The sequence below is a fragment of the Mus caroli genome, unplaced genomic scaffold, assembly GCF_978045245.1.
Source record: "Mus caroli unplaced genomic scaffold, Mus_caroli_1 scaffold_3, whole genome shotgun sequence".
NCBI classification, from domain to species: Eukaryota; Metazoa; Chordata; class Mammalia; order Rodentia; family Muridae; genus Mus; species Mus caroli.
Window position 1 is genome coordinate 93,484,237 of NW_028227258.1, and position 17,415 is coordinate 93,501,651.

Genomic DNA, 17,415 nt, shown 5'->3' on the forward strand with positions numbered 1-17,415 from the left:
GGACTAGTAGGAGTACCAAGAGGATAAAGGGATTCTTTTTAGGGGCTTCTGGAGTATTTTGTATTTTCAGAGGTTCTAAAATACAACAAAGCTGAGCGGAAGAAGTAGACTGGGCCAGGGGAGATGGTGCGGTGTTAAAGCACTTACTGCTCTTGCAGAGGACCTAGGTTCTGTTCCTAGCACCAACATGGCTCTCAGAACTGTCTGTAACTCCAGTTCCAGGGATCCGGTGCCCCCTTCTGGCTTGGGTACACATGCAGAGAAGACACTCATACATGTAAAGTAAATGTAAGAAAAAGGTAGAATAGACCTTATGGGAAGGTGTACATGCTAGTCAGAGCAGAACTTAGTAGAAAGCTTTAAGTAGGAAGCGGGAAGGCTGGAGAGACAGCTCAGCAGTGAGGACCACTGCTGCTCTCGCAGAAGACCTGGATTTGATTTCCAGCACCTATACTGAGAGTTTATACCTGCCTGTAACTCCAGTCCAGGGGACCTGACACCCTTTTCTGCACAATGGTGGTGCTGGGCACACACATACGTGCATGTAGGCACTCACATATACACATTAAAAGTTAGAAAACAACCCTAAATCCTATTATTTCTTTGGATGTAGAATTGGGCATTTACTCATCAAGTGTTCTGGGAATGTTAACAATCAACAGATAATGTCTATCTCAGAGCACTGTTTGTTCATCTAGTATATATACATAAGTATTTGATATTACTATGTGATGGCATTTGAGGAAGAGTAATTTAGGAAGGATCTCGAAAGGCAAATTAAGAATATAGCCACAATCTGGGTGTAGCTTGGGAGATGAGGCAGGAAGTTTGCCATGCATTTAGAATACCTGGGCTATGTGTTGAGTTGGAGCCAGTGCTATAGAGTGAGAGTGTTTAAAACAAAAAGGGAAGATTTCTTAACAAGAACTGAAATGGGTTGTGTTGTTGCAGGGAAAAGAAATCAGTCATAGGTTTAGTTAGACCGACATTAAACACTCTCTCATGAGTAGGGAAGAGTGCCTAGGCAAGAGAAAGGAAAGATTCACAGTTCTTTAGGACAGAATATTGCTGTTACAGATTTTGGTGGTTAAGAGTATAAACCCTTAAAGACAGTCAAATGCTGTTCTTTATGGATCTCTGAGTTAGTGAAAAGGCAACAGGTATAACAAGCAGTAGCGCCCGCTACTGAGTCGGATGCTGGTATCAGTATGGAAAGTCTTAACTAATGTGGAAAGGAGTGGTCTTCAGTAAATCACTGTACTTGACAGCCTCAAATTTAATTGAACTTAACCATGCCCTGTCAGAACAAACATCTCCTTCCCTCCCTCCCTCCCTCCCTCCCTCCCTCCCTCCCTCCCTCCCTCCCTCCCTCTCTTCCTTGAAACAGGGTCTCATTATAGCTCAGACTAGCCTTGAATTTCCTATGTAGCCAAGGCTAGCTTTGAATTTCTATTTATCTACTGATATCTGGACTTCGAGGCAAGCATCGTCATGCCTGGCAGCACAGACATTTTTATAACAGCTATAAACTAAGTTGCGTAACGAAGAAGAGATATAACTGAGAGCTATAGAGTAGACATAAGTCTGAATGTGAACATGATGAAATAGGCATTTAGGGATTAGGGATGTAGGCTTGGTTGGTAAAGTGCTTAAAGAGGCCCTGGATTTGATTCTCAGCACTATAAAAACATGATAAAACCCATCATGGACAGTATACTCCTGTATTGCCAGCACTCAGGTGGACAAGGCAGGAGTATAATAAATCATGATTATTTTACACAGCTAGTTTAAGGTTAGTCTGGACTATTAAGATTCTGTCTCAGAGAAACAAAACAAATCTGTGTGTGTTGGTCCAGGCCTTCTAGCACCTGGGAGGCAGAAGCAGATGCATCTCTGTGAGTTCAAGGCCAGCCTGGTTTATTATATTACTGAGTATGATTAAAAATGTCAAACAGTATTGGGGGAGGGCATAGTGCATTTGCAAGCACCTGCTTTGTACCCAAAAAAGGTGAGGAATTAATTATCACTTCTCATTGAGTTATTCCTGGCATCCATCACTAAATGTCTTATATATCTTCCTAGAGAAGTGTTTTAGTACCTGCCAGCTTAAATACATAACATTTTTTTCATTTGCACACAAGGGATTGAATTGTATTTTACAAAAGTTTTGTAGTATGTGTACACGGTATGTGTATCGGCATGCTAAGGCACACATGTGGAGATCAGAGAACAACTTCGTGGAGCCCATTCCCTTCTTCCAGAGCCTTTAGGTGGGTTCTGGGGATTGACTTGGGTCATCAGGCTTGTGTGACAGGTTCATTTACCTGATAAGCCATCTTGCTGGCCCTAGGTTTTATAATATTGCTATATATCTTGCTTTTCTTTTGAATATTATAGTTATCTTTCTATATCAGTAGATAGCCCATTTGAAAAATAATTAATGTAGCATTGCATTTTGTTGGTGCAATATGATTCTTCAGTTTTGGTTGAATTAAAGATCACTGGTATCTATGGGTGGATGGGGTGTATACATGCATGTGTATGTGTGTGTGTGTGTGTGTACATGTGTGTGCAGATGCTTATGCCTGATGTTGAAGCTCGAGGTTGATAATAGGCGTCTTCTGTCATTTGCTATGTTGATTTTTTTCCCTTCTTAAAGAATTATTTATTTATTATGTACATGGTGTTCCATATATGCCTGCATGCTGGAAGAGGGTGCCAGACTTCATTACAGATGGTTGTGAGCCACTATTTGGTTGTTGGGAATTGAACTCAGGACCTCTGGAAGAGTAGTCAGTGCTCTCAACCTCTGAGCCATCTCTCCAGCCTCACTTTGTTAGTTTTTGAGACAGGGTTTCTCACTGAACTCAGAACTTAACCAATTGGCGGGACCTCCTGGCAGTTCTGGGTTTCTGCATCTCTCTCTCCCCTGTGCTAGTGTTACAAGCATATGTGGGATTTTTCATGGGTGCTAGGGATCCGAACACAAATCCTCATGTTTGCACGACAGTCACTTTACCACTGAGCCATCCACACAATGTCACTCACTATCTAATGTGTATTTTTAGATTAGTGAATTAGTGTTTTGCTAGAATTAATGGGACACCATAGCAAAAATTTGTAAAAGCCGTTAAAAATGATATAGGGGCTGGCAAGATGGCCCATCCAGTAGAGGAACTACATGGTGGAAGGAGGGACCCAGTCAGCTTCTGCAAGTTGTGCCGCTGTACAATTAACTAATTAATTACAACAATAATAATAATAATCATGAGGTCAGAGAGTTAGCTTTTAGGTAAAAATTATTTCAGTGCAAGCCAAATGACACAAGTTTTATCCCAGGAACTGACTTCTAAAAGTTGTCCTATTCTAATGACTTCTAATGACACCAATAATAAAATAAAATTTTAAAAAGAGATTATTTTAAAATGTGTTATGGGCGTTTTGGTCGCATCTACGTTTGTATTTCATGTGCATGCAATGCCCGAGGAGCCCAAAAAAGGGGTCACTACCCCTAGGACTGGAGTTATAGATGGTTGGGCACTGGCGTGTGGATACAGGGAACCAAGCCTCTGCAAGAGCAGCCAGTGCTCCTAGCTGGTGAACCATCTCTCCTATTCTCCCCCACTAAAAACAAACCTTTACAGAAAATATTGAAAACTGGGCTTAATGGTACATAGTTAACATAATACATATAAGCTTCAGGCAAGAAAATCAGAAGTTCAAGGTTATCTTCAGCTATATCGCCATATTGAGGTCAGCCTGGGCTACATGAGACCGTGTCTCAAAATAAAAAGGTAATATTGGAGTGTAGATATTAGTCATGGGTAGAATTGTAAGGAAATATACACACTACAATGATCAGTGTAACTTATAGAAGAGTTTATTTTGGCTGACAGCCCTAGACCCTAGAGGGTTAGAGGCCAGCATGGCAGTGGGCAGTAGGTATGGCTAGCAGGAACAGGAAGCTCAGAGCTCACATCGAGAACCCAAAGCAGAGAGAACTAGCATATATTATTAAGCTTATTTTAGCAAGCACATAGAGGAATTAGGCTGAGGTGGGGGTTGGAGGTCCTTACTAATTGAACTGTACTATCATGTATAAGCCTGTTGCCTTTGATGGTAAAATGTCTTCACCTTTTCTAGGAAATAGTGAGCCTGCCCCTATTTTTCATCTCAGCTATACAATAGACCTTAAATTTAGTTTGCTAACAGCTCTAATGGAACTTAATAATTAAAAAAAAAAAATCTGCCTTTCTTATTTCTTTTTATTGAAGAGCCATAAAGAACTCCAAATAGAGTTATCAACTTTGGCATTTGATATGTGTGTGTGTGTGTGTGTGTGTGTGTGTGTGTGTGTGTGTGTGAGAGAGAGAGAGAGAGAGAGAGAGAGAGAGAGAGAGAGAGAGAAAGAGACAGACAGACTTGCCATGTGTGTTGGTTTGAAATGAGGAATGTTCTCTATAGTCTTGGGCATTTGAACACTTGGTTACCAGTTGGTGGTGGTGTTTGGAGAAGTACAGATGGTACAGCCTTGCTGGAGGAGGTATGTCATTGGTAGTGGGTTTTGAGGTTAAAAGCCCAGAGCCATTTCCAGGATTGTACTTAGCTCATTAGGTTTGGCAGCAGGTGCCTTTACCCCCTCAGCCATCTTCCCTTCCCCCCGAACTCCCCCGACAAGGTTTCTCTGTAGCCCTGGCTGTCTCAGAGATCCACCTGCCTCTGCCTCCCAAGTGCTGGGATTAAAGGCATGTGCCATTACTACCCAGCCCCCTTAGCTCTCTTGCTAGCCCCAAATTCTACTTTTTGATAGTATTGGATAAATATCCCTAATCTAAAATGTGTGGGATAGAAGTGTTTTGGATTTTTTTTTTTTTTTAGATTCTGGAATATTTGCATATATACATGAGATCCCATGTACATAGTACCCAATCTGAGCATAAAGTTTGTTTTTTATACATGTCATAGTATAGGCTAAAGGAATTTCATGCCGTGATTTTTCAAGCAGCTCTGTTCTCCCTGGCTTGTCATATGAAGGCAGGTGTGGATTTTTCTACTGGTGTGTGGTGACACTTGGATTTTAGATTTTTGGATTAAAGACCCTCAAATTATACCATACAAGATTTTAATGAACATATATTTATGTATCTTATATGTATACAGTACATTTCTCAACTAGAAGTCCTTCCTAGAGTATATTTCTTTTGTAATATCTCCTTCTTTGAGTTAGTACCTTCTAATTCAAAAGAAGGTATGTATAGCATGTTAGCAGTCAATGTATCTGTGTCTCTGGTATAAGAAGAGCTGGAGGGGCTGGAGAGATGGCTCAGTGGTTAAGAGCACTGACTTCTCTTCCAGAGGTCCTGAGTTCAATTCCCAGCAACCACATGGTGGTCATAACCATCTGCAATAGGATCTGATGCCCTCTCCTGGTTTTGCTAAACAAAATTTTCTCAAGCTGTCTTGAACTGCTGTAAAACGGGGCATTGCCCCACCATGGGCTCTGGCAGTAGGCACGAGTTGTTCTTTACACAAGCCTTATAAACCCACACTAGACCAACAACAATTTATAAATGATATTTAGCATAAAAACCAATTATTGCTATTGCTGTTGTCTGTTTCTTGCTATCTCCCTTTGCTACTCCCCAGACAGACACTGTTGGCTGGTCAGATCCTTCCCTACCACTGCCGACATACCATTTCTTGGTCAGCTCTTTCACATACCAAAAGCATGCATTTCACCATAGTCACGAAGACATTGCCCGCAGAGCAGCTGTGTTTCACATTGGCCAGGAGACAGAAAGGGAGTCAGGACTCAGCTGACCTGCTCCTTGTCCAGCTTAGTCTGTGATCCCAGCCACAAGAAGGTGCCACAGCCTACATTCAAGGTGGAACTTTCTTTCTCAGCTAAATCTCTGGAAACATCATCACAGATACAGCTTTAGATGTGTCCATTAATGTGCGAGGTTTTCCTCATTCCAGCCGAGTTGACGATTAGCCAACCCACGTGGGCAGTGTAGATTCAGGCTGTTCTGTACGTTTTCAGATAGGCTATGTGGGAAAAATATTGTTTTATTTTCTTAGTTAGTACTGTGTCAACATTTAGATGTAATTCATATGGATGTTTTCAGCTAAATGGCTTATATATACCGAAAATCTTTCTCTGCCAGGGAGAATCTTTCCTGTGTTAGGTTTTTGCTCTCTTTCTCTGACCATTTGGCATCATTATTTCTGAATGGCTGGTGAACCATTAGCAAGCATGTACTGCTCTTACTAAATATAAAGTTTGATTATGATTTATTTCTTCTGGTGAGGAAGTATCTAAATTATTATGGATGTGATTGTATTTCATCATTCTAAATATTAGGTTTCAGGTTGTAGTTAGTAATATAAATATTATGTATATTACTATAAATAATAATATAAATAGTATGTAAATATCCTATCTATGGTTTGTCAATTGCAGAAGCAACAAGAATTCTGTAAATTTTTTGTACTTTAAAAAATTTTAATAAATTTGAATAATTGTGATGAACCAGGTCTTTATAAAGTGTCATCTACTCTTTCCTTTTAGTGATGGACCAGATTACTTCCACCTTAGGCTCAAAAGCCCATATATAGTCAAGACAAAGTGGGCTCATCCCTGTTTATGATTAAATGTTTCTCAGGCTCTACCCCACCTGGAACTTTAACAACAAAATTCTGTATTGCCTGTTCCAGGAAAGGAAGACCAGGCTTTTGTTTCATGAAGTTGCAATGACCACCTTGCAACCCGACCTTTGTTTCAAAAGGTTCTTATGAGCACCTTGTTATAGTCTGCTTCTGTAACCCTTCCCCTTGTTCTCACCAAATCCCCCATTTGGAACCCAGCTACCCCTGAGCTATAAAAGCCCTTATCTTCCCCATGGCCATGCTGACCTCTTGAGCCCTAACATTAGCGGGAGATGGCCTGTGTACATGAGTCAGAAAGCTTGCTTTAACTAATTTGGCCATGATGGTTTGGGTTGGTGGTCTTTGTCCTTGAATATTTGGGGTTAACAAATTAACACTAGTTAATCCCAAAAGGGTCTGATGGAAAGGAGGAAGGAGTTTTGAGAAAGCTAGGGAGCTCCTTTGTATCAAAAACGAATCTAGGAAATGTGCCTGAAGTGAATGACATTTGTCCCTGTCGGTGCCATGTACAGTTTTATACTTTTAAAGTTAAAAGAAGTCACCCAAAGAGAGAAGGAGAGAGGGCTGCACACTTTGCCTACCCAGGAGACTTCCTCAACTCAGGGATTGAGACGTGACCTCAGGGAGCCCCAATGTTCATTTTTAAAAAAATCTTTGATCAGCACCTCCTTTGATGTAGTTCTCTGTAATTTTAGAACCAGTAGAGATTTTTTTAACCCCCTTTAATTATATTCTCACTTGATTATATTCTTGGTTTTTTTTTTTTTTTTGTATTGTCTAGTGATACTGCTCAAAAAACGTAAATGTATATTGGACTCAGATAGCTTGGCTCTAGGTGATACAATTATTTAGAGAGTGTTTACAATGTTTTTTTGTTTTATTTTTAATTTCCTTTAGTAATTATATGCTTTTTTGGGATAGGCTCTATTATGTATTTCTGGAGATTCTGGAACTCACTGTGTAAACCAGATTGGCCTTGAACTCACTGAGATCTACTTGCCTTGACCTCCCAAGTACTGGGATTAAAGGTGTGGACTATAATAATGACCTGCTACAAGTTAATTTTGTGCCCAACTTAAAAAAACTTTTTTTTTTTTTTTTGAGGTGGGGTTTCATTGTGCTGCCCGTGTTGGTCTCGTTCATGGGCTTAGACTACCTTGCCTCATTCTTTCAAGTAGCAGCACCACCACACCCAGCCTGCATAACTTTTAAAGCAATTTATTGCCTCATCTTTAAGCAGTTCAGTTGTTTTTCATTGTTAGCTGTGGCTGTTGGTTTTTTTCCCCCACAATAGATCAGCCCCAGACTGATACACAGACACGGACACACACACACACACACACAGACACACATTGGTAATACCATATTGTTTTCATGTAGATTATAGATTTAAGGCCCTTAAAAATGTAGTTTAGCCTGAGGAAGTTAACTCATTGGACAGGATCAAAACTGAGATGTGATTGAAGGTTTCCTGGTTTGCCACATCATTTGATTTGTCAATTCAGGACAGCCTTTGGAAATTTGTTTGTTAAATGTGCTTGTATGCTCATGTGCACAGTTCTCAATGTTGATACATGTTTTCTTTATCTTCACAGTGGATACAATCAAGTGGTATTTAACATTTCTCTGGAACTGGAGACATGAGACTGAAGATATCTCTGTTAAAGGAACCAAAGCATATCCTTTTAATCTTGTATACCTCACTCATTCAACCTGTGGTCATACTGTCAAGTTCTCTTCTGCTCTTTTTAGTCTACTTGCAGCCTATTTTTCATTTATGTAATGGTATTTTATAAACAAATTGTTTTCAAAATATTTAAGACCCCAGATGTAGATTTTTCTGAAGTATACTGGGAGCCCAAAGTCTTACTTTCTAATACTTACTGACATTTTTTATTATTCTACTTCTTAAGTATTTAAAAAGTAACCTTTATTTTAAACCTTCTGTTTAAAAGTAACCTTTAAAAAAGTCTTTAACAAGATCTGACGGCATTGGTGGCACATACCTCAAGTCCCCGCACTCGGGAGGCAGGCAGACTTCTGAGTTCGAGGCCAGCCTGGTGTAAAGTGTGAATTCCAGGACAGCCAGGACTACACAGAGAAGCCCTGTCTTGAAAAACAAAACAAAACTCTGACTGATTTGTTCATGTGATCTCATACGTATGTGCTCATTTAGTTTTGCTTTATTTCTTTGTACTCCTGATAAAGTAGAGGACAAATTAGGGAAATCTGAAGTCCTTTATTATTTCACAAGGGAAGGCAGCAATCATTCTTTTCTTATATAAACAACCCTTCTTTCTATTATATTTTGTCAGAGAGAACCTTTAATTGGACTTTAAGAAGATACAGTTGGCCCTCCTTTTCTCATTCTTAAGACATTTCAGTCAGTTCTCACAGCATCACTTATGGGCTTCATTGCCAGTCTGTGAGAGAATAAGAAGCTTAATATGGGGGAGGCTTACTTTTTCAATTTATTGTTCTTGCAGCATTGAAGCATCATGTTTTAGTAATGTAAGGTCCATTTGTTTGCTTGCTTGTTTATTTAGTTTGTGGCTGGGGATTGAACCCAAGCCTACCTTGAGCATATTAAGTGCAGTTTCTACATGAAACTATACTCACAGCCCCCATCTTTTATTTTATCTTTCAAGACATTGATCTGCTGTAGATGTGAAGCAAAGAAAAATCTGGTCCCTGTCTTAGTCAGGGTTTTTACTTCTGCACAAACATCATGACCAAGAAGCAAGTTGGGGAGGAAAGGGTTTATTCAGCTTATACTTCCACGTTGCTGTTCATCACCAACGGAAGTCAGGACTGGAACTCAGGCAGGTCAGGAAGCAGGAGCTGATGAGAAGCCATGGAGGGATGTTCCTTACTGGCTTGCTCAACCTGCTCTCTTATAGAACCCAAGACTACCAGCCTAGAGATGGCACCACCCACAAGTGGACCTCCCCTCTTGGTCACTAATTGAGAAAATGCCTTACAGCTGGACCTCATGGAGGCATTTCCCCAACTGAAGCTCCATTCTCTGTGATAATTCCAGCTGTGTCAAGTTGACACAGAACTAGCCAGTACAATAGTTTTCAAAGCATAGCATTTATTGCTTTAGAGTATACAGTCAGTGTCTCATGATGTATTTCCAAAGTTGATCAATTGTCATCACTATTTAATTACAGCACTGTGGCAGTGTTTATACACACACACACACACCACACACACACACACACACACACACGTTCATACAGACACACAACATATACACATGCATGTTCACACATGCACACACCATGCACACACCACACACATATGTGTATACACTCCCCCATAATAATAAATAATAAATATGATTTTAAGACTTAAAAACATTGTATTGTTAATTAAACATAAATAACTAAGGGTTGGGATGTAGCCGTTATACATAGAGCCCTAGACTCTTTGAACTATACAAATGAAAAAGTCAAATTAAAAATAGGCAGCTAACATGAAAATAGAAGAAGTGGTAAGATGGTAGTTCCAGATGTTAGGCCTCACCCTCCCTAGAAGACCATGATCATCATGTGCGACTGAGAGAGACAGTTCACTGTTACAGTCCAGTCTTTTGAAAAAAATTAATGTTTTAAATTTATATTGGGCATGGTGGCTCATTCCTTTAATCCCAACATGTAGAATGTAGAGGCAGAGACAGATAGATATCTGTGATTTTGAGCCAGCCTGGTCTACATAGTAAATTATACACCAGCTATGGATACTTAGGGAGACTGTCTCAAAAAGAGAGAGTGTTGGAGAGATGGCTCAGACTTTAAGAGTGCTTACTGGTGTTTCTGAGGACACAGTTCAATTAACAGCCTTCGTATGGTGGCTCACAACCATCCATAAGTCCATGTCTTAGTTAGGTTTTTGCTGTGATAAAACACCATGACCAAAAGCAACCAGAGGAAAGTGTTTATTCACCTTACAGTTACATATCACAGTCCTTCACTTGAAAGTGATGGGTTTTCAGTTGAAAGTCAGGGCAGGAACTCAAACAGGAGGTACCAAGAAGCAGGAGCTGATGCAGAGGCCATGGAAAGGTGCTGTTTACTGGCTTGTCTCTCATGGCTTGCTTGACCCATTCTTCTGTGGCCCAGGACTACCATCCCATAGCACTATCCACAGTGAGCAGGGCCCTTCCACACCCATCACTGATCAAGAAAAATGCATCACAGGCTGATCTGATGGGTCATTTTCTCAAAATATTGAGGTTCCCTCCTTCCAAATGACTCCAGCTATATCAAGGTGACAGAATTAGCTAGCACGTTCCAGTTCTAGTAGATCTGGAACCCTCTTCTGACTTGCACAGGTATATGTACACATATATGTATATGGAACATATACATGCAAGCAGAACATTCACGCACATAGAATAGATCATGCTTGTTAAGTAAATCTACAACAATGGAAAATTATAATAATATATATTGTTCTAGCAACTAATGCAATAGCTTATGTAGTAAGATGCATGGTCCCCTTTCTTCCTGCCTGTCTCCTAACACCATTTTCTACCTTTTGGGATTTTTACTTGCTGTTTTTGAGTGTGTGTGTGTTGACCATGTTTATGAAATATCTTCCATCACAAATTTTATTCCCTCTGTTTGATTTCTGTTCTTGAAACCTACTTTGTAAACAATTTCCTTTATATGGAAAAAATACTAAAAGTCATACAATGAGGGCCTAGAGAGATGGCTCAGTGGTTAAGAGCACCATCTGCTCTTCCAAAGGACCTGGGTTCAGTTCCCAGTACCCAGCTCACAACTGTAACTCCAGTCCAAGGGATCTGACATCTTCACACCAGTGCACATAAAATCAAGTTAAATAAATCATTTAAAAATGATATATATATTTAAAAAGCCACACAATGAAAGACTGCATTTAGAAACTACACTTGGCTATCCATTTGGCTTTTCTTTTCTTTTTTCTTTTCTTTCTTTTTTTTTTGCGGGGGGGGGGGTTGAGACAGGGTTTCTCTGTGTAGCCTGCCTCTGCCTCCCAAGTGCTGGAATTAAAGGTGTGCGCCACCAGCACCTGGCTTCCATTTGGCTTTTCATAATCCACATCTTGAGTGACTGTAAAGACGTAAGTCTTTTGGGCTTTACATCTCCTTGACACAGCATCACATCAAGAATTAGTGAGCTGTGTGGGTTGGACTACGGCGGAGGAGCTGTACTCATGCAGTGATGACCACCAGATAGTCAAGTGGAACCTGCTAACCAGTGAAACCAGCCTAATAGTCAAGCTGCCTGATGACATCTACCCGATAGACCTTCACTGGTTTCCAAAGAGTTTAGGCATAAAGAAACAGACGCAGGCAGAAAGCTTCGTCCTCACAAGCTCTGATGGTAAGTGTTGAGTGAATGGCCTCTGCATAGCTTTGTATTAACAATATCGGACAGTACTGTGATCTGTGCCCGGAGTTGTCTTAAAAAACTTCTATTTGATGTAGACCCACTGTCATTTTATTTTCCTTTGTGACCTTGATGATTTTGAAGGATCCGGTCTATTACTTTATAGGAAATCCCTGGCTTTTTTGTTTGTTTGTTTGTTTGTTTGTTTGTTTTCACTGTTTCTTTAAGATTTGATTCAGCTTACAAATTTTTAATGGGAATATTGTGAAATTCGTGGTGTTTATGTGACACATTGTTGTGATGTTAACTTTCCTTATCTGATAGCCAGTGCTTATTAAGTAAATCTACTATAATTTTACTATTTTCTCCCCCACTTTTTGATTAGTTTTATGTGTATGTGTGTTTTGCTTATATGTATGCCTGTGCCTGGAGAGGTCAGACCAGTGTGTCTAATGCCCTGGAACTGGAGTTATGGATGGTTGTGAAACATCAAGTGGGCATTGAGAAGTAAAGTCAGTCTCCTGTAAGAGCAACAAGTGCTCTTAACCACCGAGCCATCTCTCCAGCCTCTATTTTCTCCCTTTTAATAACTTGTTTATAAAAATATATTTTGATACCATGTAAAAGTGTTTTTTCCTTTGTAGATGTCCTCTGTTTTCTAAACCTCTACTGATAATTCTTGGCTAGATCTTTTATTACCAGAAAAGCTTCCAGATGGTAGCGTCTCTGTCTCTGTCTCTACCCATGTTAGATAGTTGCTATTCTACTTCAAGGAAAAACTCCCTGTGCCATGCCATTTGTCTTACTTGGCTTAATGTTAGGTTAGCCTCATAGATGTTTATTTCGTTAATATTCTGCGCAACCAGGGGAGCCAAGGACACTGATTTTTGCTTTTGTTTTGTAGATGTTCTCATTACGCTTTGAGCACATCCTCACCTGCACGAGATGGCCCAAACGAATCTTGTAGTCTTTAGTTTTCCAAACAGCTCTGTCTTTAGATGGCTAATGATATTCAAAAGCCAAGACACAGGCATTGCCAGGAGTGTTCTTTCTAGTGGGGTGTGTCTACTCTTCAGATTCTTCATCAAACAGAACTAGGACACGGGGCTACAATTGTATACTTAAAAAATTAGAGCCATTCAGATGGTTCAATGGGAAAAGTCACTTGCTGCCAAGCCCAAGGGCTTGAATTCAGTCCCTAAAACCTCCACTGTGGGAAGGAGACACTGACTTCTGCAAGTTGTCCTCTGGTCTCTATATGTATTCTTTGGTACATGCATGCCTCTTCCCATAATAGATAAATAAATAAATGTCAAAACAAATTAGATGCATGTCAGTAACCAGTTCTCTCTCACTCTCTATCTAAACCTTGAATATATTCTGGTTACACCAATTCTAATTCAATACTACAGGGTTTAGTTTAGTTTTTCTTTTTCCAATTCTTGGAAACAGTAAGGAACTATGGTTATTTTTAATCAATATATACTTTCATTCATTTAATTCTATAATCTATAATTTTTAGAACGAATAACCCAGACACTAGACTGCTGTAAGAAACAACCCATTTTGTAGTTGTGTAATAATATTTCCCCTTTGGGTCTCTCTCCCCCTCTGCTCCTCTCCCCTCCCCTTCCATCCCATCCTCTCTCCTCCCCTTTTCTTTGTGTTCTCCTTCTCCCTCTCCCTGTCCCCACACCTTCCAAGTCTCACTGTGTGTCCCAGGCTGTTCTGGAATCACTGTCCTTGGCCTCTTATGTGCTGACATTACAGGTGTGTCCCAGTCTGTGACAGTTGTAAAGCATTTGTGATCTTTAAAAATGTGTTCAACATAGCCGGGCGTGGTGGTGCACGCCTTTAATCCCAGCACTCGGGAGGCAGAGGCAGGTGGATTTCTGAGTTCGAGGCCAGGCTGATCTACAAAAGTGAGTTCCAGGACAGCCAGGGCTACACAGAGAAACCCTGTCTTGAAAAAAACAAAAACAAAACAAACAAACAGAAAAACCCCAAAAATGTGTTCCACAACTTTCAAATGTTTATAACTTTTCTCATTTACATTATTCCAAAAAAGTTGGGGCTTATGTATATTTTTAAATTTAAATTTTTTGTTTACTAAATGAAATATACTATATGTGACTGTCTATCATTCTACATTTTTGCATCTTTTTTTTAATCTATAAAAATGATTTCTTTTGTTTTTTTACTTTTTTCTTTTCCTTTTGTTGGATATTTTCTTTATTTACATTTCAAATGTTATCCCCTTTCCAGGACTCTCCTGCAGAAACCCTCTATCTCATCCCCCCTCCCCCTGCCTCTATGAAGGTGCTCCTTGACCCATCCACCCACTCCCAACTTCCAGTTCTGGCATTCCCCTACACTGGGGCAACAAACCCCCTCAGGCCCAAAGGCTGCTCCTACCACTTTGAGTTAGAGCAATTAGACAACAAAAGGAGGTGAAAGGGATACAAATTGGAAAGGGAGAAGTCAAAATGTCACTATTTGCAGATGATATGATAGTATACTTAAGCGACCCCAAAAATTCCACTAGAGAACTCCTAAACCTGATAAACAACTTCAGCATCTTTTTTATTAAACTTGTGTTCCCTGACTTAAGAAGAATAATGACACTATTTGTTCTTACGCCTCTAGTGCCTAATAGCTAAATGTTAGTTCATTAGTGCTAATTAACCTAGTAGTAGGAAGTCAAATATTTTAATATAAGTTAATTAATAAAATAGATTGTCATAGATACTTTCTTTCAGGTAAGTTTCATCTGATTTCCAAGTTAGGAAGAGTGGAAAAGAGTGTAGAAGCTCACTGTGGGGCTGTGCTCGCAGGAAGATGGAATTACGAGGGGACTGCATTAGTGACAGGTAAGTGTTTGCAAATTTGTCTCTTTGTTGTGCTGGGATCAAAGCCAGGAGCTTTCACATGGGAGGCCAGTGATCCACCACTGACCAGTGTCCTCATCCTTCCCCCTAAAGAGCATTCTAAATGAGTTTGTAAAGAGAAAGTTTCAAAGCAGCTTATTTTACTCTCATTTCTGTGCTGTAGTAAAATACTGTGAGCACAGCCAGCATCCGGGCGGAAAGGGCTTTATTGTAGTTTACAAGTCCTGATTATAGTCTATTTTTGTGGGGAAGTCAGGGCAGGAACTCAGTGCATTGCATCCACAATCAAGAACAGAGAGAGAGAGTAAACACTTAACCCGCTTCCTTCGCTGTCATGCAGTTCTGGGCCAGCCATGAAGTGGCACTGCCCGCACTGGGCTGGATTTTCCTATATCAAGTAATAGTCATGAAATCCCCCCGGGGAAGCCTCCTGGCCAACTTAGTCTAGATCATTTCTCAGTTGGGATTCTCTTACCAGGTGGTTCTGCATGTGACAAGCTGGCATTTAAAACTAACCACCACATTCATTTAGCAGTAGCACCTTTCACTGTCTAGTAGCAAATAATTGTCACAGTATCAATCCAGACTGCTGTGTAAATGGTATCGTTCAGAATATTTTTTCTTCATTTTCTATCTGGAGATAGAATCTTGATATGACGTACAGGCTGGCTTGATATTCATTTTGTAAGTCAGTCTGGTCTCATTAGTGTGAGTGTTCTCTAATTCGCCCGCGAATAAGGACACCACACACAATAGGGTTCTTCTGCAGCAAGCTTTATGCGTCTTGAGAGGGAGAGCATAAGCTTCACAACCGGAGACCCCAGGCAATCCGAGCCCCTCCCTTTTATAAGAAATTCTCCCTGCCTCGGACGTGGCAAGCCATGATTGGCTCAACACTTGATTGCCCCATCCCTGAGGCGGAGCTGCCCGGGGCGGGGATTTCCAGCACAGGATGTTTACGAGTTGTTATTGAGGAAATGACTCAGCACAGGATGTTTACGAGATAGTACTGAGGAAATGACTCAGCACAGGATGTTTACGAGATAGCGGCGCTCCACATCTCCCCCTTTTTTGTCTAATAAAACCAACTGGACACCCAGTATGAGAGGACGGGAACATTGGCCGAATCCTCTTACTCAGAGATGTAAGAACTATGTCCGCAAGCAACAACTAGGCTTGAGTGGGACCCGAAGTTGCTCCGACCTGTCCCTCTGCCATTTTTTCGAGGAGGGGAAGACTAGGGCAGGAAACCCCCACTAGACGGCATATTCCCCAGGTGGGACGGGGGGACCACCTGTGCGATGCATTGCTCTACAATCCTCTAGGGCTGCTGAAGCTCACCCGCTAAAGCGCGGGCAGCCAGCGACCAGTGGTGCAAATCAATTTTGTTTAAGCGCCGCCAACCATACCTGTGCAGATTGCCCCTGCTCCAAGGCAGCAAGCGCCTGGGATATCATGATTTTGTCTCTATTATTTTTCTTATATAATTTGCAAATTAACCATAAGCTAGATACCGATCCGAAGCAAAGGAGAATTCCAAACAAACCCACCCCCACCCATTCCTTAAAATAAGAAACAGCAGAAGAAATCCATGACGAAAAAGCCTTCGGTCAAGGAGAGGTCAAGTCTGGTGGAATTGATTTGGACGATGGCCAATCTAAGTTTCTGGAGGGTTTGATCAAAATCAGACGTCCAATTATATAGCAGCTGTTGGGACAAACTCTTAGAAAGATTAGCGGCATATGTGAAATTATAGCATCATGTTTTTTGCCTTGTTCAACCCTTCCTCCGACACGATTTTTTCATTGGACAGGGTTAGGCCCAAATGTTGCATAATGTCTCTCCCCCAAAGGTTTACTGGGAGCGGGAGCACATAAGGTTCGAATTTACCCTTTTGTCCCTCAGGAGCCTTCCAGGTCAAACTCATTGAGCTTATGGCAGGGCATGAATGATATCCCAGACCTTGTAGAGAGTGGGACGATTTTGTAGTGGGCCAAGCTTTTGGCCACCAGTGCGTGGATATAATGCTTTTGTCTGCCCCGGTATCAAGAATACCTTCAAACCTTTTTCCATTTACTTCGAGGCAGAGTTTGGGCCTTTCATTCAGGGATACAACAAGGTAGGCTGAATCAGTTCCTGACGACCCCATCGTTTTGGGACTGGGGCCTGGGGAGTCCTCCCAGAGGGTGTCGGGGAGGAGCAGCAATTGAGCTATCCTATCTCCTGCACTGATGGAAAACACACCCCTGGGGCTGGAACATAAGACCTGTATTTCGGGGGAGTGTAGATGGTCAACAACCCCAGGATGGACCACTAGGCCCCGTAAGGTGAGTGATCCTCGTCCGAGGATAAGGCCCATGGTCCCAGGGGGCAAAGGTGACATTGGCTCTATAGGTACTGGTTGGATACTCATTTGGGGCATTAGTAGGAGGTCGGAGGCGGCACGCAGGTCCACCCTTGTGGGTCTTCCTGGGTCGCTT

The 17,415-nt window shown here is 41.1% G+C and overlaps 1 protein-coding gene across 1 annotated transcript in view; it reads left to right on the forward strand.

Moving 5' to 3' along the window:
- Ift80 (intraflagellar transport 80) overlaps positions 1 to 17,415 on the forward strand; it is a 123,493-nt gene that overhangs the window by 1,365 nt on the left and 104,713 nt on the right. Inside the window, exons 2-4 of the mRNA XM_085835836.1 lie at positions 8,265 to 8,345; positions 11,819 to 12,041; positions 14,807 to 14,917. Coding sequence (XP_085691962.1) covers positions 8,310 to 8,345; positions 11,819 to 12,041; positions 14,807 to 14,917 — 370 coding nt within the window. The 5' untranslated portion in view covers positions 8,265 to 8,309. The remainder of the gene's footprint in view (positions 1 to 8,264; positions 8,346 to 11,818; positions 12,042 to 14,806; positions 14,918 to 17,415) is intronic.